At 37.7% G+C, this 27,252-nt stretch overlaps 1 protein-coding gene across 7 annotated transcripts in view; it reads right to left on the bottom strand.

The window, feature by feature from the left end:
• SCLT1 (sodium channel and clathrin linker 1) overlaps positions 1 to 27,252 on the bottom strand; it is a 265,393-nt gene that overhangs the window by 106,642 nt on the left and 131,499 nt on the right. For all 7 annotated transcript variants that reach the window (XR_016211963.1, XR_016211964.1, XM_017347573.4 and 4 more), the window contains 2 exons: positions 16,579 to 16,669; positions 2,179 to 2,270 (listed from right to left, as the gene is read on the bottom strand). Coding sequence is in view for 5 of the 7 variants with exons in the window: in XM_017347573.4 (XP_017203062.3) it covers positions 2,179 to 2,270; positions 16,579 to 16,669 (183 nt within the window). In the remaining 2 variants the exon portion in view is untranslated. The remainder of the gene's footprint in view (positions 1 to 2,178; positions 2,271 to 16,578; positions 16,670 to 27,252) is intronic.

Below are 27,252 nucleotides of genomic sequence, written 5' to 3'. Positions count from 1 at the left end.
ATATTTGTCTGCCTATAAAAAAACTCAGGCCCCTTCCTTTTCTTTGAAATATCCTCATTAATGAACATTAGCTTGACTGCAATAGCATGAATCAACTGTTACCTCCTAAACCATCTGGTAGATTCTACTTTAACAATATAAATAATCCTTATACCACACAAATAAACCTTGGAAGGAAGTAAAATTTTAATTAAATTATGCATAAGATTTATTTATTTGAGAGGCAGAGTTACAGACAGAGAGAAGGAGAGACAGAGAGAAATGTCCTCCATCCTCTGGTTCACTCCCCAAAGAGTGGAGCTGGGCCAGATGGGAGCCAGGAGTCAAGAGTCAGGAGCTTCCTCTTGGTCTCCCTCATGTGCCCAGGGGCCCAAGCACTGGGCTATCTTCCACTGGTTAGAGGAGGAACAGTAGGGACTAGAACTGGTGCCCATATGGAATGCTGGCACTGAAGGCAGAAGCTTAACCTAGTATGCCATATCACTGGCCCCAAATTATATTTTTTAATAATCTACACATTACTCCCTTTTCAAATATGTTCTTGCTTGTGCTCTTGCTCTCTCTCTAACTCTCTCTGTCTCTTCTCTATCACACAATGGAAACCTAGATTCTAAAATAACTTCAATCTAGAAAATGAGTATTTACTGAAGAAAGAAGAAAAAAGCAATCTGGATTTTTTTAATAAGTACTAGATGATGTGCAAGTCTGAGTACATTTAGTAACTAAGGGTGCAATCTCAAGCATCAACTCAGGTTGACAATCATAGTGGCAGCCAGCCAGGAGCCAATTATATTGTCAAATAATTCTTTTTTCCTAAGCTTACGAACAATGAAAGTCAAAAGGCAGTGGGAGTGTTGATACAAGTAGATGATGTCTATCAATCACACCTCATTCTGAATTTTTACTTATCTTTTAAAAACTCTATTTTACTTTGAAGTATCAACTAGTGAATTTTTCCCAAGATAAAAAATGTAAGACAACAATGTCAATTCAATGTTTATACTCCAGGAAATCCTTTGCATTATTTAAACTAAATAAGTATAATTTAGATTAAGGATTTTTCTCTGTCATTCACTATCACCAGATACAGCCACTGCTAGAGCCCTGGCACCTAAAACATTGTACATAGTAGGTGCTCAATCAATGCTATATAAGTGATACTTCACCTGTGAATATGGGACTCTCTCTCAAGAGGGAGTCTTAAAGTCTTTTCTCTTGATAATGTGTAGAAAATCCTATCTAGTTGTACATTCTACTTTTTAATCAATTCACTTAGCTTATATAAAGAGATTGAGAAAAAAAGAGCATTGAAGGAACCATTTTGGGACTCAGTGTTTTCTACTCAATGGTTACCAAGTATGATGGTACTGACATTTGAGATGCATGAGGAACATTTTAGTGATTAGAATACTAGAAGAAGGAAAGATTTTAGGTAGTATCTGGAGATCAATTAGTTTCACTCCAATATCTGCAAGGTGACTTCAGGAGAAATGAAAATGAAAGTGTGCCTTATATGGAGGACTAACACAAAAGCCATGATTATCAAGAGTTTTTTTTTCTTTTCAAAAAAGTACTGAACTAAGTAAGTTGTAAAAATAATACTTTGGTAACTTAGAAAGGTTCTAGACTCTTACTAAAAATGTGATCTTTAAATAAATGTCCAAAATATAGTAATCTGTTGAACATGATTTTGAAGTAATGTCCAATGGAGGCCAGTGCTGTGGCACCAGTGGGTAAAGCCACTACCTGCAGTGCTGGCATCCCATATGGGTGCTGGTTTGAGATCTGGCTGCTCCGCTTTCAATTCAGCTCTCTGCTATGGCCTGGGAAAGCAGCATAAGATGGCCCAAGTGCTTGAGCCCCTGCACCCGCACAGGAGGCCAGAAGAAGCTCCTGGCTCCTGGCTTCAGATCAGCAGCTCCGGCCATTGCAGCCTTTGGGGAGTGAGCCAGCAGATGGAAGACCTCTCTCTCTGTCTCTGCCTCTGCCCCTCTGTAACTCTGACTTTCAAATAAATAAATAAATAAATAAATCTTTTAAAAGACATAAAATAATGTCCATTGAATCATATATTTTAAACCTATGAATATAGTTTTGATATATAAATTATAAATACATACTATAATAAATATCAGACAGAAACACTGTGCTGGCATACAGATACATTTGACAATTTACCTTGTTTCTAATTGTTTTATACTAGATTGTAACTGCTGTAAGCGCCTGTCTGATGCTTCCTCTCTTCCTTGAGCAGACATCATATCTTCCTCCTAGAAAATAAAGAAAATGGAAGCTTACTTCAACTATGTAAAAATTCAGTACACTTATACAGCATGAAGAAAACAATTTATATTATACAGTTGCTATGCTGCTAGGATTCTATTATGAGGTTTAAAGAACAATATGACTTTGGAAACAAATCATGTGCTTAAAAGGGGGGAAAACTAAAAAGGGGGAAAGAGCTTCACCATCAACAGTGTATCAGACAAACAATAAAAGAGCTACAGTATACAGATTTCTTCCAATAGCTGAAATTGTTTCTAACACACAAATCTAACGAATCACGGCAAGAATTTCTATGAAAATAGTATTCTTTTGGATTAACCACAAAGGTAATCATAACTTTCTTCCTTCCCATAGTGTTTCTCTGAAACATATTAATAGATTTTATTGATATCATTTTTTTAAAAAAGTATTGTTCATTCCTTTCAGCTTTTATGCTGAATCAATAATTTTATGATCCCACTTGATTTCCTTTATTGCTATAAGGTATATCTATACAGATATCTATCTTTTTAAATTGTTTTCAAGGGGGAATGCTTCCAGCTTTTCCCCATTCAGTAGTATGCTGGCCAGGGGTTTGTCATAAACTACCTTGATTGTGTCGAGAAATGTTCATTTGAATCCCAATTTGCTTAAGGTTTTCATCATGAAAGGATGGTGTATTTTATCAAATGGTTTCTCTGCATCCATTGAGGTAATCATATGGTTGTTGATCTTCAGTTTGTTAATGTGATGTATCACATTGACAGATTTGTGAATGTTGAACCATCCCTGCATACCAGGGATACATCCCACTTGGTCTGGGTGAATGATCTTTCTGATGTATTGCTGGATTTGATTAGTTAATATTTTGTTGAGGATTTTTGCATTTATGTTCATCAGGGATATTGGTCTAAAGTTCTCTTTCTCTGTCGTATCTTTTTCAGGTTTAGGAATTAAGGTGATGCTGGCTTCACAGATGGAGTTTGGGAGGATTTCCTCTCTTTCAATTGTTTTGAATAGCTTGAAAAGAATTGGAATTAGTTCTTCTTTAAATGTCTTGTAGAATTCAGCAGTGAAGCCAACCGATCCAGGGTTTTTCTTTTTTGGGAGGTTCTTTATTACTTATTCAATTCCTGTCTTGGTTATTTGTCTGTTTAAGTTTTATATGTGTCTGAGACTCAATTTTCGTAGATTGTATGTGTCCAGGAATCTATCCATTTCTTCTAGGTTTCCCAATTTGTTGGTATACAGCTCTTTGTAGTAATTCCTGATGATTCTTTTTATTTCTGTGTTATCTGCTGTTACATTTCCTTTTTCATCTCTGATGATATTGATTTGGGTCTTCTCCCTGTTTCTTTGCTTAGTTGTGCAAATGGTATATCAATTTTTTTCTTTTTCTTTTTTAAAAAGCTCTTAATTTCATTGATCATTTTTCTTTTTAAAGATTTATTTTATTTATTTGATAGAGTTACAGAGAGTGGTAGAGAGAGAGAGAGAGGTCTTCCATCCACTGATTCACTCCCCAGATGGCTGCAACAGTCAGAGCTGTGCCGATCTGAAGCCAGGAGCCAGGAGATTCCTCCAGGTCTACCATGTGGGTGCAGGGGCCCAACGACTTGGGCCATCTTCTACTCCTATCCCAGGCCATAGCAGAGAGCTGGATTGGAAGGGGAGGAGTGGGGATTAGAACCAGCGTCCATATGGGATGCTGGCGCTTTAGGCCAGGGATTTAACCTGCTGTGCCACATGCTGGCCCCTTACTGAACTTTTATATATATTTTGTTGGTTTCAATTTTGCTTATTTCTTCTCTAATTTAATTAGTTCTTTCCTCCTACTAATTTTAGGTTTGGCTTGTGGTTGTTTTTTTGTTGTTTTTCTAGGTCCTTGAGATGCACTGATGGCTCATTTACATGGTATCTTTGTTATTTCTTTGTTATTTTTTCATGTAGGTGTCAATTGCTATAAATTTCCCTTTTAGCACTGCTTTTGCTGTATCCCATAAGGTTTGACATGATATACTGTCGTCTTCATTTGTCTCCAGAAATTTATTGATTTCTTCTATGAACATGTTGCTCAAGCTCCATGTGCTTGCGTATGATCTAGAGATTCTTCAGTTGTTGATTTCCAGCTTCATGCCATTGTGGTCAGGGAAGATACATGGAATGATTTTGATTTTTTTGAATTTGCTGAGACTGGGTTTATGCACTAGCATACGGTTTATCCTAGAGAAGTTCCATGCTGATGAGAAGAATGTGTGTTCTGCAATTGTAGGGTGAAAAGTTCTGTAGATATCAGTTATGTCCATTTGGTCTATGGTGTAGATTAGCTCTGTTGTTTCCTTGTAGATTTTCTTTCTAGTTGATCTGTCCATTGATTAAAGTGGTTGTGGAAGTCCCCTGTGACTACTGTATTGGAGTCTATATTTCCCTTTAGATTCCATTAACATTTCTTTTAAATAGCCAGGCACCCTGTGATTGGGTGCATATACATTTATTATAATCACATCTTCCTGATGAATTGATCCTGTAATCATTACATAGTGCTATTCTTAATCCCTTTTGATAGTTTTTATGTGGTAAAGTCCATTTTGTCTGATATTAGGATGGCAACACTTGCCTTTTTTTTTTTTTTTTGCTTCTGTTAGCACAGAATATCTTTTTCCATTCTTTCACTTTCAGTCTGCATGTACTTTTGTTGGTGAGATGTGTTTCCTGTAGGCAGCAAAAAGATGGTTCTTGTTTTTTAATCCATGCAGCCAGTCTATATCTTTTAACTGCCTGGACCACACAAATGATCTGTGCAGTTCTCACTGTGATCACAGTTCCCGCTGCAATGACCTGCTGTAGGCAACCAAGAAGCTCCAAACATGTGGAGCTACACCCAGTGATTGCCCAGAGACCCAGCTATACCCTGTAACTTCTTTCTTTTTTTTTTTTAAAGATTTATTTTATTTATTTGAAAGACAGAGTTACAGAGAGAGGTAGAGACAGAGAGAGAGGTCTTCCATCAGCTGGTTTACTCCCCAGATGGTCGCAATGGCTGGAGCTGTGCCGATCTGAAGCCAGGAGCCAGGAGCTTCCTCCGGGTCTGCCACGTGGATGCAGGGGCCCAAGGACTTGGGCCATCTTCTACTTCTTTCCCAGGCCATAGCAGAGAGCTGGATTGGAAGAGGAGCAGCTGGGACTAGAACCAGCACCCATATGGGATGCTGACACTGCAGGCCAGGGCTTTAACCTGCTGCACCACAGTGCTAGCCCCATCCTGTACCTTCTTATGCAACCAAAAAGTCCCCAGTCTCAGCACATAAGGCTCCTACAGATGCAGAAGTTTCTCTCTATCCTGCCAGCCTATCCAGTCAACAGAGAGGCAGATGTTCCCTGAGACAGCTTTGCCTAGGCTTCTTGATTCTGGGAGGCTATGGACACTTGACCGTCCTACGTGGTTGCCCAGCCATCTCTCAGCCAGGCTCAAAGTCAGTGGGGTCTGCAGATAGTTCCCTCCACTAGAATCTGTGGATCATACATGTTCACAAGAGCCACTGACTTGTTGCTCTCTTATTGCCATTGTCTCCAGTACTGTCAAGAAGATGTTGTTCTATCTCAACCAGTTGCTGTGTGTGCACAATCTTCCGCAGCTCTTGCCCAAACCTAAAATGGCACCTTTTCATTCTCAGCCAGGCAGTGAGTGCTGTTTTGGAGGAACATGCTCCCTCTACTTCCACTGGGTCAGTGGGCAACCACTAACCCCCAGGTCCCCAGTCCAGACTCATGCCATGCTCTTCCTCCAGCTGTATCACCATGGTTTGCTGCAGTCTAGTTTCAACTCAATCTCCAAGCTGCCACCCGCTCTGGCTCTTGGCTGCTGCAATATTGCTTGTGTTTGTGTCCATGCTGCATTCCTGCACCCTCCTCACTGGTCCATGGTGTTCCTCTTCTTCTTATAGGATTTCCAGTGCAGTTTTAGCTCCAATTCTCCTCTGAGAGTGTATTTCCTATTTTTTTTTTGACTATTTATTCCTAGCCTAGCACAGTATGTTGTTCCCTAATCTGTCATCTTGGAATCTTCTGTCTCATTTTTAAAGGATAGTTTCACTGGAAATACAATTCTTGGTAAGCATTTTATTCCTTCAGGAATTCAAATATATTATTCCAGTCTTTAAAAATAAGTTAATCACTAGCATACTGTTTCATTTGAAATTAAAAAAAATTCTATTTGAAAGGCTGACTGTTGATGTACAATGTAATACTTTATCCCCTTGAGTATTTTTTTTTGTTCTAGTACTATTGGTTGAACTCTGTAATTAACACACAATTATTCTTAGGTGTTTAAATTTTAACTGAAAAGTGATCCCTGTTAAATATAAGAGTGGGAATAAGAAAGGGAGGAGATGTACAATTTGGGACATGCTCAATCGGACTTGCCCCAAATGGTGGAGTTAGAATCATGCCAGGGGATCCCAGTATAATCCCATCAAGGTGGCATGTACCAATGCCATCTCACTAGTCCAAGTGATCAATTTCAGTTCACAATTGATCACACTGTTAGGTCTAAGAGTCAAAGGGATCACACAAACAAGTCTAGTGTCTGCTAATACTAGCTGATAGAATCAAAAAGGGAGAGAACAATCCAACATGGGAAGCAGGATACACAGCTGACTCATAGAATGGCAGATGTCCTAAGTAGCACTCTGGCCTCAGAATCAGCCCTTAAGGCATTCGGATCTGGCTGAAGAGCCCATGAGAGTATTTTAGGCATGGAAAGCCAAGACACTCTGGGAAAAAAAAAAAAAAAAAAAAAAGAGAAGACCTAAATGAAAGATCTCTGCGAGTGAGATCCCAGTGGAAAGAACGGGGCCATCAAAGAAGGAGGTACCTTTCTCTGAAGGGAGGAGAGAACTTCCACTTTGACTATGACCCTGTTGGAATAAGATCGAAGTCGGCGAACTCAACAGGCTTCCATAGCCTTGGAAACTCATGACTAGAGCCTAGGGAGATTTTTTTAATTTATTTTTTTATTTTTTTATTTTTTTAAATTTTTTGACAGGCAGAGTGGACAGTAAGAGAGAGAGACAGAGAGAAAGGCCTTCCTTTGCCATTGGTTCACCCTCCAATGGCCGCCGCAGCCGGCGCGCTGTGGCCGGCGCACCGTGCTGATCCAATGGCAGAAGCCAGGAGCCAGGTGCTTTTCCTGGTCTCCCATGGGGTGCAGGGCCCAAGCACCTGGGCCATCCTCCACTGTACTCCCTGGCCACAGCACAGAGCTGGCCTGGAAGAGGGGAAACCGGGACAGAATCCGGCGCCCCGACCGGGACTAGAACCTGGTGTGCCGGCGCCGCTAGGCAGAGGATTAGCCTAGTGAGCCGTGGCGCCGGCCCAAGGGAGATTATTGACACCATAAACAAGAGTGTCAAATTGTTGAGTCAACAACAGCAGTCACTGTGTACTTACTTCTCATGTGGGATCTGTCCTTAATGTGTTGTCCAATGTGAAATAATGCTATAACTAGTACTGAAACAGTATTTTACACTTTGTGTTTCTGTGTGGGTGCAAACTGATGAAATATTTACTTAATATATACTAAATCAATCTTCTGTATATAAAGATAATTGAAAATGAATCTTGATGTGAATGGAATGGGAGAAGGAGCGGGAGATGGGAGGGGTATGAGTGGGAGGAAATTATAGGGGGGAAAGCCATTGTAATCCATAAACTGTACTTTGGAAATTTATATTTACTAATTAAAAGTTAAAAAAAAAAGAAAGGCAGAACCCATGGGAGATGCTGGCACTGTAGGCAGCAGCTTTACCCACTATTCCACAGTGTTGGCCACTATATATTTTATTTGAGAAGCAGAGTTACAGACAGAGAGGGAGAGACAGAGAGAAAGATCCTTCATCCTGTGGTTCACTCCCCAAATGGCTGCAATGGCTGGAGCTGGGATGATCCAAAGCTGGGAGCCAGGAGCTTCTTCTGGGTGTACCATGTAGGTGGCAGGGGCTCATGTGCTTGGATCATCTTCCACTGCTTTCTCAGGCCATTAGCAGAGAACTGGATTGGAAGAGGAGTATGAATTGGTGCCCCATGGGATATTTGCAGTAAAGGTGGACACTTAACCTACTAAGCCATAGCACCAGCCCCTCAAAGACATTTTTTTCTTTTTCCTTTCTTCTTCTTTTTAATTTTAGCTCCCACATATAAGGGAGAACATGCAGTATTTGTTTTGCTAGGTCCAGTTTATTTCACTCAACATGATGTCCTCCAGTGTGTCTATTTTGCTGCAAATAGTAGAATTTCATTTTTTTTTTTTGACAGGCAGAGTGGACAGCGAGAGAGAAAGAGACAGAGAGAAAGGTCTTCTTTTATGGTTGGTTCACACTCCAATGGCCGCTGCAGCTGGTGAGCTGTGGCCGGCGCACCGTGCTGATCTGAAGCCAGGAGCCAGGTGCCTCTCCTGGTCTCCCATGGGGTGCAGGGCCCAAGCACTTGGGCCATCCTCCACTGCACTCCTGGGCAACAGCAGAGAGCTGGACTGGAAGAGGAGCAACTGGGACAGAATCCAGTGCCCCAACTGGGACAAGAACCTGGTGTGCCAGCGCCACAGGTGGAGGATAAGCTTATTGAGCCACTGCGCCGGCCAGAATTTCATTTTTTATAGCTGTATAATATTCCATGTGCTTTATCATTCATCTGATTATGGATACCTTGGTAGGTTCCAAATTTTGGCTACTGTGAACGGTGTTGCTATAAAATGATGGTACAGGTATCTGTTTGATACACTGTGTTCAAGTCTCTTGGGTATATACCCAGTTAGTGGTACTGCAGTATTACTTGGCAAATCTATTTCTAGTTTTTTAAGAAATCTCCACATAGTTTTCCACAGTGGCTTCACCAATTTACATCTCCACCCATGGCACACTGTTGTCAAATTGTCAAAAGTTAAAGACAAGAAAAGAATCCTAAAGACAGTAAGAGAAAAGTATCAAGCTACATATAAAGGAAAACCAATTAGATTAACATCAGACATCTCAGTGGAAACAATACAGGCCAGAAGAGAATGGGATGATATATTCAACATTAAAAGAAAAAAAAACCTTCCAACCAAGAAGATTATATATAGCAAAGCTATTCTTTAAAAGTGAAGGAGACGGCCGACGCTGCGGCTCACTAGGCTAATTCTCCGCCTTGCGGCGCCAGCACACTAGGTTCTAGTCCCGGTCGGGGTGCCACATTCTGTCCCGGTTGCCCCTCTTCCAGGCCAGCTCTCTGCTGTGGCCAGGAAGTGCAGTGGAGGATGGCCCAAGTCCTTGGGCCCTGCACCCCATGGGAGACCAGGAGAAGCACCTGGCTCCTGCCATCGGATCAGCGCGGTGCGCCGGCCACAGCGCGCCAGCCGTGGTGGCCATTGGAGGGTGAACCAACAGCAAAGGAAGACCTTTCTCTCTGTCTCTCTCTCTCACTGTCCACTCTGCCTGTCAAAAAAAAAAGTAAACATGAAACACATCTCAATGCCAGATTCACTGACAGAGTAGGTAGGATTATTATACAATCAACAAAATGTCAGATCTTAATTCTTTTCTATCAGTACTAATCTTGAATGTAAATTGAATAAATTCACTAACCAAAAAATTTAAGTTAGTTTCATGGATAAGAAACAACAATCCCACTGTATTCTGACTGCAAAAAAGCCACTTCACAAGCAAAGATAGACACAGACTGAAAGTGAAGTGATGGAAAAAGATATACCAGGCAATGAAAACCAAAAGCAAGCCAGTGTAGCTATCCTGATATCAGATAAAACAGACTTTACATCAAAAACTGTAAAAAGAGATAAAAGACATTATATTGTGATAAAAGGTTCTATTCATCTAGAAGACACAACAATCATAAATATATATGTACCCCACTCAAGGTCACACAGATATCTACAGCAAATATGATTAGATCTAAAGGGAAAGATAGTCTCCAACACAATAAAAATGGGTGACTTCAGCCTCTCATTCTCATCAAAGAACAGGATGTTCAGACAGAATATCAATATACATTGGAGTTGAAACATATTATCAAACAAACAGACCTGACAATTACAGGACATTTCACCTAACAGCTATAGCATACACATTCTTCTCATCAGTACATGGAACGTTTTCTAGAATAGACCACATATTAGGCAAAAAATCAAGTCACTGAAAATTTAAAAAGACTGAAATCTTGTCATGTATATTTTTAGACCTTAAAGGAATAAACCAAGAAATCAACAATAAGAACCACAGAACACTAATAAAAACTTGGGAATTATACATTGAATGATCAATAGTTCACTGAAGAAATTAAAAAGGAAATTAAAAACTTTCTTGAAGTAAATAAAAATAAAAATATAACATTTCAAAATCTGTAGGATACAGCAAAAGCAGTATTAAGAGGCAAGTTTATAGCATTAAGTGTTTACCTTAAAAAAAGTTTTTATTTAATTTCTTTAAGATTTTTAAAAAGAGTCACACATTTATTTGAAAGGAAGAGTTACGGAGAGAGGGAGTGACACAGAGAGAAAGAGATCTTTCATCTGCTGGTTCGCTCCGTAAAAGCCCGCAATAGCCTGTGCTGGGCTAAGCTGAAGCCAGGAGTCTGGAACTACATCAGGGTCTCCTATGTGGATGCAGGTGCCAAAGGACTTGGGTCATTTCCACTGCTTTCCCAGGCACATTAGCAAAAAGCTGGACTGGAAGTGAAGCAATCATGACTTGAACTGGTGCCATATGGGATAACAGAGACCCAGGTGATGGTTTAACCCAATCTGCCATAATGTCAGCATCCTCTTGAAGATGTTTGTTTATTTATTTATTTAAATATTTAATCATTTATTTGAAAGGCGGAGTTCAGAGACAGAAATAGACAGAGAGATTTTCCACCTATTGGTTCATTTCCCAAATGGCCAAAACAGCTGGGGTTGGGCCAGGCCAAAGCCAGGAGCCAGGGGAGCTTCCTCTGGAGCTCCCACATGGTCTCCTTTATCTGTTGCTTTCTCAAGCTCAATAGCAGAGGGTTGGATTGGAAGTGGAGCAGCCAGGACATGAATTAATGTCCAGATGGGATGCTGATGCTCAGGCAATGGCTTAACCCACTGTGCCACAGTGTTGGCCTTATCTTGAAGATAAAATAGCTAATTTGAGGCCTCTTGCTTGCTAAATCCAACAGCAGATCCATTAAGAGTTAGTTTATTTTGACCACCTCTCCTCTACTGCCATCCTCAACCTCATTTCTCATAAGTATAGGTCATACTCTGCAGTCTAATAATTTTTGGTTGAAAACTGGAAAATGTAACTAATACATTGTAATTACGGTGTATTTTACTTTGTTCTTATGAGGATTATGGGTTTTTGTTTGTTTAGTGCAAACAGGCAATTATCTGACCTGGATTTGAACTCTGAAATCTGTTCTTCTCAGTACATAGCAGCTGGTATCTATGATTCGTTCTTATTGCTTTCCATGATTGTTTTTATAGCTAGTGCTCTAGGGAATGACCATGGGCCTGCACAACTTGAGGGACACTCAAGATTTGGGCAGAGGTAGAGTTTTATCCTCCATGATTTCTTTGCTCCTAGGGATTCCCTATAATGTAAAGCTGTTCCTCCAGATTTGAGATCTATCCTCTGATACTTAAAAAATAAGATTTCATTAACAGTCACGGCTATGCTGATCAAGTCACCGTTTCCCACAGTGTCCATTTCACTTCAACAGGTTTCCTTTTTGGTGTTCAGTCAGTTGTCACCGATCAGGGAGAACATATGGTATTTGTCCCTTTGGGACTGGCTTATTTCACTCAGCATGAGCATGAGGTGTTCCAGATTCCTCCATTTTGTTGCAAATGACTGGATTTCATTGTTTCTTACTGCGGTATAGTATTCTAAAGAGTACATATCCCATAATTTCTTTATCCAGTCTACCGTTGATGGGCATTTAGGTTGGTTCCAGGTCTTAGCTATTGTGAATTGAGCTGCAATAAACATTAGGGTGCAGACCGCTTTTTTGTTTGCCAATTTAAATTCCTTTGGGTAAATTCCAAGGAGAGGGATGGCTGGGTCGAACGGTAGGGTTATCTTCAGGTTTCTGAGGAATCTCCAGACTGACTTCCATAGTGGCTTGACCAGTTTGCATTCCCACCAACAGTGGGTTAGTGTCCCTTTTTCCCCACATTTTCGCCATCAGCATAGCCCTGACTGTTAATGAACAACTTAATACATTATCCCTCTTAGTAGTTTTTTTGTCTGTTCTACTTAATATGACTGGTTTAATTCTGTAATTATCACACAGTTATTCTTAAGTGTTGAAAATTAACTGAAATGTGATCCCTGTTAAACATAAGAGTGGGAATAAGAGAGGGAAGAGATGTATAATTTGGGACATACTCAAGCTGACTTGCCCCAAATGGTAGAGTTAGAAACATACCAGGGGATTCCAATTCAATCCCATCAAGGTGGCATGTACCAATGCCATCTCACTAGTCCAAGTGATCAATTTCAGTTCACAATTGATCATAATGAAAGGACTAAGAGTCAAAGGGAGCACATAAACAAGTCTAGTACCTGCTAACACTAACTGATAGAATAAATAAAGGGGAGAGTGATCCAACATGGGAAGTGAGATATTCAGCAGACTCATAGAATGGCAGATGTCCTAAATAGCACTCTGGCCTCAGAATCAGCCCTAAAGGCATTCGGATCTGGCTGAAAAGCCCATGAGAGTATTTCAGGCATGGAAAGCCAAGACACTCTGGCAAAAGATCTCTGTGAGTGAGATCCCAGTGGAAAGAACAGGTCTTCAAAGAAGGAGGTACCTTTCTCTGAAGGGAGGAAAGAACCTCCACTTTGACTATGACCTTGTCTAAACAAGATAAGAGTCGGAGAACTCAGAGGGCTTCCATAGCCTTGGAAACTCATGACTGGAGCATAGGGAGATTACTGATGCCATAGACAGGAGTGTCAATTGGTAAAGTCAACAACAGGAGTCACTGTGCACTTACTCCTCATGTAGGATCTCTATCCTTAATGTGCCGTGCATTGAGATTTAATGCTATAACGAGTACTCAAACAATATATTTCACTTTGTGTTTCTATGGGGGTGCAAACTGTTGAAATCTTTACTTAATGCATACTAAACTGATCCTCTGTAAAAAAAAAAAAAAAGAAAAAAAAGAAATTATCAACTCCCAACTTGACTCTCACTGGGATTAAACATGACAATAGGTCTGATCTGATTTCATCATCATTTAAAAAAAAATCATCTATTATTTTTCACTTTATGTTTCTGTGTGGGAGCAAACTGTTGAAATCCTTACTTAATGTATACTAAGCTGATCTTCTGTATATTAAGATAATCGAAAATGAATCTTGATGTGAATGGAAGGGGAGAGGGAGTGGGAAAGGGGAGGGTTGTGGGTGGGAGGGATGTTATGGGGGGGAAGCCATTGTAATCCATAAATCGTACTTTGGAAATTTATATTCATTAAATAAAAGTTAAAAAAAATAAAAATAAAAAATAAAAAAAATAAGATTTCATTTGTCTGCTGCTCTAGTTGTCCAAATTAAAAAGCAGTACACTCAAATATCTAGTTTCAAGAATTCAAAACGTGTGTGGAAAATGGAATTAAAAGGTATATTTATTTTGTCATAAAGTTTTTGAAATTCATGCATATTTATTCATAATATATATTTTCCATAATTATTTTTTATTTCTTTTAAAAATTTACATAGGTGAACAAATTTCATGTGTTTTATATATAGATTTAGGAGCACAGTGATATTTCCTACTTTACCCTCTCTCCCCACTTCCCTCCTCCTCCTTCCTTTTTGTTGGATAGGCAGAGTTGGACAGTGAGAGAGAGAGATAGAGAGAAAGATCTTCCTTCTGTTGGTTTACCCCCAAAATGGCCGCTATGGCCGGTGCACTGAGCTGATCCGAAGTCAGGAGGCAGGTACTTCTCCTGGTCTCCCATGCGGGTGCAGGGCCCAAGCACTTGGGCCATCCTCCACTGCCTTCCCGGGCCACAGCAGAGAGCTGGACTGGAAGAGGAGCAACTGGGACAGAACCAGTGCCCAAACCGGGACTAGAACCCGGAGTATGGGCGCCGCAGGCGGAGGATTAGCCTAGTGAATGCGGCGCCGGCCCTCCTTCCTTTCTTATTTATGAATTTTTTGAGGAATATATCTATGTATTTTCCAAGAGCAGATTTCACTCAAATTTCTGTTTTGGAGTACTTCATTGTGCTCTGTACTCTAATGCCATATACATAGTTTGGCTATCCGGCACGGATTTCCTAAGAATTTATACTCAGAAGCTGCGTCTCATTTTTTTTTTTTTTTGTGGTTCTTTTGCTGTCAATTTTTCTTTAAATTTTCAAGTGCTTTTCTAGCTCTAAACTTTGATCTTGGATACCTTCAGCCGAATAAAACTGCTGTTTTCTGAAGATGTATCTTTGGAAACTGGGATAACCATGTCGGACATTTAAAAACTAATGATTCTTACCTCTTATTATCATCGTTGTGTTTTGGAGTGTTTTCCAGTGTTTTTAAAAAATTATCCTTTTATAAATATTGACTTCAGTGAATTCTATCTCCTAAATCACAATTTACCCTTCTTTCTTAATTTTACGATCTCTGTCATGAATCTCAAGCTCTGTAATATTAATATAGCCATTCATCTGAAAAATAGTATGTATTTGTGCATAAATAATATTTATAGAGCAGGCCCATGGTGCAGCAGGTTAAAGCTGCTGCTTAGGATATGCACACACAATATCAGAGTACTGGTTTGGTCCTGGCTATTCTACTTCCAATCCAGCTTCCTGCTAATGAACATGGTAAGGCAGCAAACGATGGTCCAATGACTTGGGTCCTAGTCACCCATGTGGGAGATAGAGAGAAAGGTCTTCCTTCTGTTGGTTTACCCCCAAAATGGCCGCTATGGCTTCAGTCTGGCTCAATTCTAGCTGCTGTAGCCATTTGGAGGAGTGAACTAGTAAATAAAAGACCCGTGTCTCTCCTTCTCTGTCAGTCTGCCTCTCAAATAAATATATCAATCTTAAAAATATGTACCTTTGAGGCAACTATGTCAAAATGTTAAAAACTTAAGTCTATGTGTGCTGATGGAACTCTTCCTTATACTTTTCTATATTATTTGAAATAGTTTTAAAATAAAAACAATAAACTTATCCAATTTTTACAACTGTCATCTATGCAAGGATTCTAACTATTGCACAAATACAATCAGTTTTTCCCAGATCAGGAAGCCAGATTTAGAGTTATATAGCTAGTAAGTACCAAAGCTAGAATTTTTAATAATTTTATTCATCCTAAATCTAAACCCTGACCTATGCTGACACTCTCCTGAAATTTGTCAATTACATATAAAAGAACTAGAGTTTGTTATTTAATGAATATTTTCAAATATAGCATTAAAACATTATTAAATGTTTCTCTTCCATCTACATATAACTAATTAACCAAAACACAATGTTATTTTTTTTAAGAGAGTACATGTCCCATAATTTCTTTTTTTTTTTTAACTTTTATTTAATGAATATAAATTTCCAAAGTACAGCTTATGGATTACAATGGCTCCCCCTCACCCCCATAACTTCCCTCCCACCAGTAACCCTCCCCTTTCCCACTCCCTCTCCCCTTCCATTCACATCAAGATTCATTTTCATTTCTTTTATACACAGAAGATCAGTTTAGTATATATTAAGTAAAGATTTCAACAGTTTGCACCCACGTAGAAACACAAAGTGAAAAATATTGTTTCAGTACTAGTTATAGCATTAAATCACAATGTACAGCACATCAAGGACAGAGATCCTACATGAGGAGTAAGTGCACAGTGACTCCTGTTGTTGACTTAACAAATTGACACTCTTGTTTATGGCCTCAGTAATCACCCTAGGCTCTTGTCATGAGTCGCCAAGGCTATGGAAGCCCCCTGAGTTCACTGACTCTGATCATATTTAGACAAGGTCATAGTCAAAGTGGAAGTTCTCTCCTCCCTTCGGAGAAAGGTACCTCCTTCCCAAAACACAATCTTATATTAATCTGCTTAGGGATGATGAGGATGTTTTCTTGAATTAGGCTCAGGTGTCTAGAAATAAAAAGTTCTTTATAAAGTTGTTTCCAATATTATTATTTAGCATCCTATTTTTACATTTAGGGGGCAATAAAACAATGAATTTTCTCCTAATAACTCCCTTTAACACAAAATCCAAAATAAATAAAAAATAAAATATATAGAGAATTAAGCTACAATTGTCTTAGAAATGGAACATACCTTCTTCTGCATCTGTGCCTGAAGATCTTCAGTCACTTTAGTTAACTCTTCCACTTTTGCTGATGCAACTCTAAGATCTAACTTGGCTTTCCTGAAAAGCAGAAAGTAAATTAATGAACATTATTTTCAGAGACCATAAAGTATAAAAAATTAGGAGACAACTACATTTTATAATATCAGTACTAACTCTTATGTATCTAAATATGGATCTGAGGAATAAATTCTAAAATTACCTTATTATTTAGTATAACAAAATATATGTGGGAGAGAGTAAAGAGGAACAAACATAGCTGAGTGGGGAGGGGTGCAAAGGAGGAACCACAAATACTTTATTTGGATAAATAATACTTTACAGAAATAATTTGATATATTTAATTAAAAACAACTTTATCATCTTAACTAGTTACCTAACACAAGTTTTTGTTCACCAAGTAGCATATTTTTAGGTTTATAATTTCGTGAATTTATGATTAGAGAAATATTGAATATATATTACAGAATTTATGAAAACAAACCTAAGCTTCAATATCTTTTCATTCTCTGAACACCAGAAGTATATATTATGCACTTAATCCAGTCAATGAAAACATAGTCCAATGACAATGTAATATATACTTTCTTCAGAGACTGTGGTTATAATGGACAACATAAGCTCGTGTTTTTGAACATTCTAATAAATTTGATTATCTTTCTGATGCTCCATAGGAAATAATTTTAGAACAATAGCATGAGCTTATTAAACAGTGTGAACACAGAATATTCAAATTGATTATATATAGGACATATATTTTTAGGAAAAGGCTACTTTAGTGGAGGAGCTGTCCCCATTTGCTTATTTACTACTTTAAATGTATTTAAATGTAAATAACAGTACTATTTGACTTAAAAGGAACTATCTGATGAAAAGTTTACATGTAAATGCTACTTCATTTAATTTTGACTCCAACAGTATTCATAAATATGAAATATATTATAAAACAACAGGAAATACATATCTAATTATATCGTAATTATGAGTAACTTGGAACAGTTGTAAATGGTTTGCAATCATCTTAATTAACACTCACAATAACTGTGAATTAAGGAATATTATAATATCAAACTGAAATGGAGGGGAGTGAGGTTGATAGAGGTTTACCAATATGCTCAAGAATTTACAAAAAGTAAAAACTAGGATAATAGCAGAATCCTCTATTATATACTACCAAAAAAAGATCCTAATATTTTTTAAGATTTAGTATTTAAAAAATGCTTTGTTTTAAATAAACCCAGATTATAAAAAAATTAAACAAAATCGACTTTCTTCACTCACAAAATGATTCACCAAATGACAAAATAAAAACAAAAGAAAAAAAACCCTTCTTACAACAATGCATGCAAAATCTTCCTTAACCTTACAGATAATTTCAGGAGTACATCTACTATGTAAACCAGTAAATGAATCTATCAGTTACAAAATCCTACATATTTTAAAGGGGAAAAACTTAAGGAATAAGATATTTAAGTTGTGATGATAAAATTGAGAAAATGATGGTAAGTTGTGATGATAAAACTTTGAATAACCACGGCAATTTGGGTCTTTACCTTCATAAAAGATTTAATAATTCTCGTTTACTTGTTTCATGGGCTTGCCAACAGGTCAAAATAGATAAAGTACTTTCAAGTGCCCATTAAAATATAAATAAATATGTCAATGTAAGTTCACATATAGCATGATCAAGGCAAAACAAATCTGTTGGAGACACAAAAGCAAGGTGCAATGTGGAGAACACAAAAGTCAGGAAGCTATTTTGTTACTAACTCGTAATGTGGCCTAATGCTGTTCACATGACCATAATAGATGTCTTAAAGACCTCATGTCCAATTACAAGGAGGAGGATTAGGTAACCTGCTATGATCAAAAATTCTATAATAGATTCTTTCTTCATTTCTAATATTCTTGAGTATATTTCTAAATTGTCTCTCAATTACACAATCAAGTTTCACTTCCATGGCTGAACTACTAGCCCATCATCACTTCCAAAATTATCCACCATTGATCTCTTTAATTTAATCTATATATCTTATATGTTAAAAAAGTTATATAATAAAAAAATTCCTGTTTAAAAATTATTTCTGGATTCCATACTTTTTTTTTTTGGCACAAATCTATGTCTAATTAATTTATGTGGCAAATAAAGCCAGTCATTAGCCTTAACGAATGTCATCTTTTGCCAACTCACTCCCAGATAATTTATATTCCTAGTATAATAGCCTACTAACTCATTGTTTCCTAAATACATCCTTGCTTCTTTTTTTACACACTCAATTAAGCTGGACTTCCTTCTCTTTTTTCTGACAAACTCCTCAAAAGTTTTCCTATCTTAAGTTTCTTTAACTTCTCTTAGGCAAAAGACTCTACAATTCCAATCCTTATAATATATAACAGATGGTTGTATTATAATCACTACTGTAGGAGTCCTCCTCTGTAGAGTTTTAAATTCATTAAAAAACAGAATGTTAAATAATTGAAGGCAAGCATCGAATCTTATTATTTTCAAACTCTCAGGAGATAGCACAGAACCTGGCACATTGTAAACAAGTAAATCTATCACGAGTAGAAAAGAGGGCAAAAGGAGAGAGGAAGAGGGAGAGGGAGAGAGAGAGAACCAGTCAGAAGTATACCTTTATCTTAATGCTTTTATTTAGTATCTTATATACTCAATTTTATGTTTATATGTAGAGAATCCTAGAATAATAATTTTGTGAACAGTTCTTCCAAATATATATCATCTCATACTCATTTGGAAAAGAATCTCTTAACTACATAAAAGAAAAAAATCAGGCACTGTACTTAGATCTAATTTGTAAGCCATCAAAAGGAAGAACAGAGGAGGGCATTCAGCCTACTGATTAAGACACCCACATTCCATATTGGGGTGTCTGGGCTGATACTTGTCTCCCGCACCTGACTCCAGCTTCTTGCTAATGCACACCCTAGGGGACAGCAGGCAACGGTACAAGTACTTGGGTTTCTACCACCCAAAATGGGAGCCCTAGATAGGGTTTCCAGCTCCTGGCTTTCATCTGACCCCACCTTGGCTGTTAAACACATTTGAGCAGTGAATTGGTAGATGGGAGCAACCTCTCTCTCACCTTTTCTCTCTCTCTCTCTCAAATACATAAACAAAAGGAAAAATATTCTGAAAGCATTTGAACTATTATATTCTCTAAAGCACAAATACTATGTTTTGTGAGTGAAAATAACTGGTAGTTTTATACATATTCATTCATTCCCTCATTGTTCCACAGGGTAGTTAGAAAATGTGGCTCTTTATATTTATTTCTGCTGGCTATGTTAAAGAAAATTCTAGAATAAAAGTCATAACGTTTTCCTAGATCTGGCTTTTACCACTACAAAAAATGTGAACTGGATCAATCAACTGAATATAACTATCAGAATCTGTAAAATGGAAATAAAAGTAATCTTCCCATATAACTCACTGAATGATAATAAAGTTCAAATAAGCTTAAAGCAAGTACTTTAAAAATTTACTGTATTTTATACAAATGTAGCTATCATCATCATCTTGCCTTTTATTAGATTAAGTTGTCAGGAACTGTGTACTGTAGCACTGATTTACAGCTGGACTGGGAAAGCTCTAGGGATGCCAGAAAATCTGGTCTTGACTCTTAGCCAATCTATGAATAGAGGGATTTATGATGTGCTGCTTAAAGTATGAATATCTCCTGGCAACCTTCAAAGTTGATTTTTTTTTTTTTACTGTTGATTTTCAGCTGGCTTAGACAGCTATGTGACCAGATCAGCAAACAAACAAAAACTCTGATGGGAACTTTAGCTTGGGGTACACCCAAAGCCAAGATTAGATCTTAATGGTTTAATCTGTAGACAAAGTATGTCTCTGGATGAATAAAGACCTTAGGACATTTATGCCTGGATGTTACATGGACCTATGAAGCTTTCTTGACTGTGATAGTTTTCCTGCTGCACGATATGATTGCCCTTAAATAAGTTTTCTGAAATTAAATTCTGGGAAGTTTTTTATGAGTCTTTGCAAATATTTCAACTTGTGAAATCTTTGAACAAATCAACAAAAATAATTTAATTTTATAAAGGAACTAATAACAACTAAATACATTATCCCTCTTAGTAGTTTTTTTATCTGTTCTACTTAATATGACTGGTTTAGATCTGTAATTGATGCACAGTTATTCTTAAGTGTTGAAAATTAACTGAAATGTGATCCCTGTTGAACATGGTGGTGGGAATGGGAGAGGGAAGAGATGTATAATTTGGGACATGCTCAGGCTGACTTGCCCCAAGTGGTGGAGTTGGAAGCATACCAGGGGATTCCAATTCAATCCCATCGAGGTGGCATGTACCAATGCCATCTCACTGTTCCAGGTGATCAGTTTCAGTTCACAGTTGGTCATGGTGAAGGGACTGGGAGTCAAAGGGAGCACATAGACAAGTCTAGTACCTGCTAACGCTAACTGATGGAGTAAATAAAGGGGAGAGTGATCCAACATGGGAAGTGAGATACTCAGCAGACTCATAGAATGGCAGATGTCCTAAATAGCACTCTGGCCTCAGAATCAGCCCTAAAGGCATTCGGAGCTGGCTGAAAAGCTCATGAGAGTATTTCAGGCATGGAAAGCCAAAACACTCTGGCAAAAGATCTCTGCGAGTGAGATCCCAGTGGAAAGAACAGGTCATCAAAGAAGGAGGTACCTTTCTCTGAAGGGAGGAGAGAACCTCCACTTTGACTATGACCTTGTCTAAACAAGATAAGAGTCGGAGAACTCAGAGGGCTTCCATAGCCTTGGAAACTCATGACTGGAGCATAGGGAGATTACTGATGCCATAGACAGGAGTGTCAATTGGTAAAGTCAACAACAGGAGTCACTGTGCACTTACTCCTCATGTAGGATCTCTATCCTTAATGTGCTGTACATTGAGATTTAATGCTATAACGAGTACTCAAACAATATATTTCACTTTGTGTTTCTATGGGGGTGCAAACTGTTGAAATCCTTACTTAATGCATACTAAACTGATCCTCTGTAAAAAAAAAAAAAAAAGAAGAAGAAATTATCAATTCCCAACTTGACTCTCACTGGGATTAAACATGACAATAGGTCTGATCTGATTTCATCATCATTTAAAAAAAATCATCTATTATTTTTCACTTTATGTTTCTGTGTGGGAGCAAACCGTTGAAATCCTTACTTAATGTATACTAAGCTGATCTTCTGTATATTAAGATAATCGAAAATGAATCTTGATGTGAATGGAAGGGGAGAGGGAGTGGGAAAGGGGAGGGTTGTGGGTGGGAGGGACGGTATTGGGGGGAAGCCATTGTAATCCATAAGTCGTACTTTGGAAATTTATATGCATTAAATAAAAGTTAAAAAAAAAAATAAAAATAAAAAAAAATAAAAAATAAAGGAACTAATAATATATTCATATCAATCACATGCAAATGTTTTAAATATATGTCTGCTTGTGTATGTAATTTTATAAAAGTCAAAAACAATTTTCATTTCAGGAAGATGAATTGGAATACAGAGTACTAGTTAAATATTAACAACCTTGATATCAAAACTATCCAAGTATTTTGTTCTTGTTGCTCCAAATATTTTAAATTAAAAATAGTTTATTTATTTGAGAGGCAGAGACAGAGGGGAAGATTCCATTTTTACTTCTCAAATGCCCACAACAACCAACATCAGGCTAGGTCAAAGGCAGGAGCTAGGAATTCAATCCAGCTCTCCTGTGTTAAGGAGCCAACTTCTTGAGCCATCATCTGCTACCTTCCATGAAGCATATTAGCAGGAAGCTGGAATCAGGAGTAGGGCTGGGCCTAGCCCAGGCACTCTAGCATGGGGTGTGAGCGTTCCAAACAGTGTCATAACTGCTGTGCCAAAATGCCTGTTTCCCAAATATTTTAAAGGACATATCACTTCATTTTTGTGCATGTTTCTTTATGAATCAATTTTAAATTTCTGGGAGATTTCATTAATGTAAATTTCAATTACTTATAATATTACAGAAATTTGAATTAAACTTATCAAAATCAAACTTCACTCTTCCAAGCAAGGTGTAATCAAGAATAAGATAAAGAATAGAACATTAGATTTCATTATACCATCAATAGAGACAGAAATTAATATGCCTCAATTATCAATGCATTTTTGGAGATAACATCAAATACTATGAGTCAATTTTAACATCAATTTTTGTCTGTTTCCTCTTGCACTCTCTGAACGTGGGAATCTCAGGAATAACTATAAATTGTTTTTCACACCATGAAAAATGATAAGATTCTATGAGAAATAAAACCCAATATTAACTGATATGGTATTTATTCTTTTTCTGCTTTAAAATAAAAGAAATGCAGATGTTAGGTCCTTTACTATGTACTTCTGCAATTATCCATTAAAATAAAGCCAATAACTCATTCTTAAAGACTTTAGAAAATGCCCAAACATAATTTTGGGTAAAGTTGTGAACTTAAAAAATCGTCAGTGTTTTTAGGAAATTTTATTTTTATTTTTTTGCTTCCCAATTTAGAGTGGAAGATGAATGATTAAGTGTATTCCAAAGACAGAAGCCTGATGGTGAAATTACAAAAGAATATACATTAATGATGTGTATCCTGAGCTTCAAAATTTTTTAAATACAATTACTTTTTAGTGTTTAGATATTTCATTTGTGTACAATTTATATACAGTTTAAGCTACTTTAAATTTATGTGCAATTTAAGGTCATTCAAATTTTTAATTTCTATATTAGAATGTAATTTTAGGGGCTGGCGTTGTGGCGTAGCAGGTAAAGCCGCCAACTGCAGTGCCTGCATCCCATATGGGTGCCGATTTGAGTCCCAGCTGCTCCACTTCTGATCCAGCTCTCTGCTATGGCCTGGGAAAGCAGTAGAAGATGGCCCAAGTGCTTGGCCCCTGCACCCATGTGGGAGACCTGGAAGAAGCACCTGGCTCCTGGCTTTGGATGGGCGCAGCTCTGGCAGTTATGGCCATCTAGGGAGTGAACCAGCAGATGGAAGACCTCTCTCTCTCTGCCTCTGTCTCTCTGTAACTCTGCCTTTTAAGTAAATAAATAATCTTTAAAAAATGTAATTTTCTACACTATTACTAGTAGTTGTAGTTCTTGATGCATTATGTGCACAAAAGCAAGCGTTTTTTTTTTTTTTTTCCAACTATTTATGTGCAGGCTCTCACTGAGACTTGTTTATTCAGAATGCCTTCAGAAGGTTCATGATTGACTTTGTTTTCCAGGATCTCTTTTGGTGTTCCTGAGGTACATCAATGTCTTATATCTCACAAAAAAGTACATAAATTGACATATTTCTGTTCTTGTAAATAATGATCACAAATATAATTCTTAGTCATGACAACGGGGAAAAAATACCAACTCAGTCTATTACTCAGTAGGTTACTGAAGTCTGTAATATAATAGACATGTTTACTGCCTGCAGTATCTGAAATACTGTGGTAATGGAATACAAAACACAAGATAGGTGAGATACAGTAATCCTTAGAATGATCACAAAGTACACTTTTAAAAAAATATTTTATCTATTTATTAGAAAGGCTGTTAGAGAGCGAGAGAGGCAGATCTTCCATGTATGAGTTCAGTCCCCAAAGAGCTGCAATGTGTGAGGCTGGGTGGGCAGAGGCCAGAAGCAAAGCACTCCATCTTGGAATCCTATGTGTGTGGCAGGGGCCCAGGCACTTGGGTCATCCTCTGCTGTTTTCCCAGGTGCATTAGCAAGGAGCTGGACTGGAAGTGGGGGGAGGGGCAGTGTCAAAGGCAACAACTCAACCTGCTACCTGACAGTGCTGCCCTCACAAAACATACTTAAATCAACACAAAAGATTAAAATTAAAGCATTATGATTTTGAGTAGGTAGTATTTTTGCATTTAGCAGAGAATACTGAAGTGGGAGGTATTTAAAATGAGTATTGGTAGAATAATTATGTGTCTCACAAGGAAAGTTGAAGGGAAAGCTTTAGAAAGGAATAAGATAAGTGAAAGCAAAAGGAAAGTAGAGAGCTTATTTAGGGAGGTGGGAAATATGAGTACAAGGTCACAGTGACTACGATGTCAGTGGTCTTAACTGACAAGTTATTTGTATTAATTTAGAGGGAAATGGGAACTGCTAATTTAATGGGATCAGAACTCTAGGAATTTAAACTTGATATTTGTGATAAAGAATGGAATAGATTAATAGTTTTCTCTCTTTAACCAACACATTAAATGATCAAAAGGCAATAAAGAACTAAACTAGGATGATAATAACAATCCTGGGAGAGATTGCATAGGATTTACAGAGAATTGATGGAATTCTGTGCATTCATTCTTTGAACAAATATTTATTGAATGCTTATAAAAGGTTAGGTATTGTGAACATAGTCCAGACATGTTGAATTTAGTACTGGTGGTTCATTCAGCATTTTTTTTTTGGCATTTTGTTTGTTTGTTTTAACTATATTCCAGGAACCCCAAAGTTATATTATTGAACCCCTGTGTGAACTATACTAAGTACTGTTACCAGCATTAATGATACAGTAGTAAACAAGGGAGATAAAATCCAAAGTCTGATAGTTTATACTGTAGTGGAAGGGGACAGAGACAATAAACAGGTAAACAAATAAATAAGATAATCTCAGAAACTCATAATGCTATGAAGAAAATGACTTAGAACAAGGGGAAAGATAAGGGGAAAGATATGGGTTATCAATGAGAGTCTGTCCAAGGAAGGGATATTAGAGCCACAGCTTAAAGGATGATGAGGTCAAGTTAAGAAAATCTAGCGTGGAAGAAGTACAGGCAGACCAAATTAATCATAAATGAAAATAATATGAAAAAGATATTCGAGAAATGACAATTAAGTTGGGATACATCATGGAGAGAAAATTGGAAGAGGAAGTCAGAGAGGAAGGCAGAGGTCAGATCACATAAGTGCCTTTTGGACACAGTAATAAATTTGGAATTTGTTCTAATTGCAATGAAAATCCAATGGAAGCTCAAGCAGATGAAGGGAGATGACTTATGCTGCAGTGGGATAGGAGAGAAAGTAGAAAGATCAGTTAAGAGACTGGGTGCTGATTCAAGTCCTGGCTGCTCCACTTCAAGTCCCACTCCCTGCTAATGTGCCTGGAAAAGCAGTGAAGGAGGCCCCTGCACCCACATGGGAGACCTGGAAGAAACTCTGGCTCCAGGCTTCAGATGGGCTCAGCTCCAGCCATTGTGGCCATTTGGGGAGTCAAACAGCGGCTAGAAAATTTTCTCTTTCTATGTCTCTACATCTTTCCGTAACTCTGCCTTTCAAAATTTTAAAATAAATCTTTTAAAAAAGAGAGACTACTACAAATAAAAGATAAATGACAGTAGTAATGACTAGATTTATGACAACCTAGACACAAAGCCAGCATAGCCAGGATGTTGAGGTGAATTACAAGAAAGGAATCAAGCAAAATTCCAAAGTTTGATGATGGTATTTGAGATGGAGAAGACCTCCGTCTTTTACTTAAAATAGCAGTCCTCCTTTTAACCAGTTTTATATATTGACTTTTATATAAGACTTTAAAAAAAATTTTTTTTCTGACAGGCAGAGTTAGAGAGAGAGAGAGAGATAGAGAAAGGTCTTTTTTCCGTTGGTTCACCCCCCAAATGGCTGCTACAGCCGGTGCACTGCGCCGATCTGAAGCCAAGAGCTGGGTGCTTCCTCATGGTCTCCCTTGAGGGTGAAGACTTTTTTTCAAAACTGAGAATTCTGCTGAAAAAAGGTAAGACAACTAGTGATACAGTAATTCAAGTATGGAGCTCAACAAAGTGATCAATTCTGTATGTATGTATTTGAGAAAAATATTATTGAGAAGAATTAGTTGGGGAAGGTAGATGTGATCATTTACAAGAGGGAAGAAAAATTGATTAGAAATTTAAGAAATGTTTACTTTTAGTAAGATAAGGCAATTGGGAAAACAAAATAAGCCAAGAAATGACCACAAAAATCAGAGAAGAAATCAATGCACAAATACAAAATATCAAATAGAGAAATGCTCAAGAAAGAAAAACATCAATCAGAAATAATCAATAACCAAGGAGAATGAAAGATTTTATTTTAAGGCCAAGAAAGTAGCAGTAATATTAAAAAAAGAAGAATAGAGAGGTGGGGGTAAATCCAAACTGGAAGAAATCTTGAAGCATGACAACAGCAAATACAGAGACTACTAAACAATTTCAAACAATGTGAAGGATATAATATAGTAGTCGAAGAAGTCATCAGGTAGCTCTATACATTTGAGATTTTAAAAGAAGAGAAGTCTGAGACGAGAAATTAACATTTAAAAACAGGAAGATGATAATTTATGGAATAAAATACAAGAAAAAACAGAAGAGATATGAAGTTGCAAAGTAGGCAAGAAATGGGGGATTAAATAGAATAGCAAGGGGGAAAAAAAAAAGAAATGCTTCCTCTGATAGCAGTTGGGTCCGGCATTGTGGCATAGTGGGTAAACCCACAGCCTGCAAAGCTGGCATCTCATATGGACACTGGTTCATGTCCAGGCTACTCCACTTCAATCCAGCTTCCTGCTAACGGACTGGGAAAAACCACAGAAGATGCCCTAAGCACTTGGGTCTTTGCACCC

The sequence above is a fragment of the Oryctolagus cuniculus genome, chromosome 8, assembly GCF_051225735.1.
Source record: "Oryctolagus cuniculus isolate XC-2025 breed Fujian yellow rabbit chromosome 8, ASM5122573v1, whole genome shotgun sequence".
Classification (NCBI taxonomy): Eukaryota; Metazoa; Chordata; class Mammalia; order Lagomorpha; family Leporidae; genus Oryctolagus; species Oryctolagus cuniculus.
The sequence above is the reverse complement of the archived record's forward strand: the minus strand, read 5'-3'. Positions and strand labels throughout refer to the sequence as shown.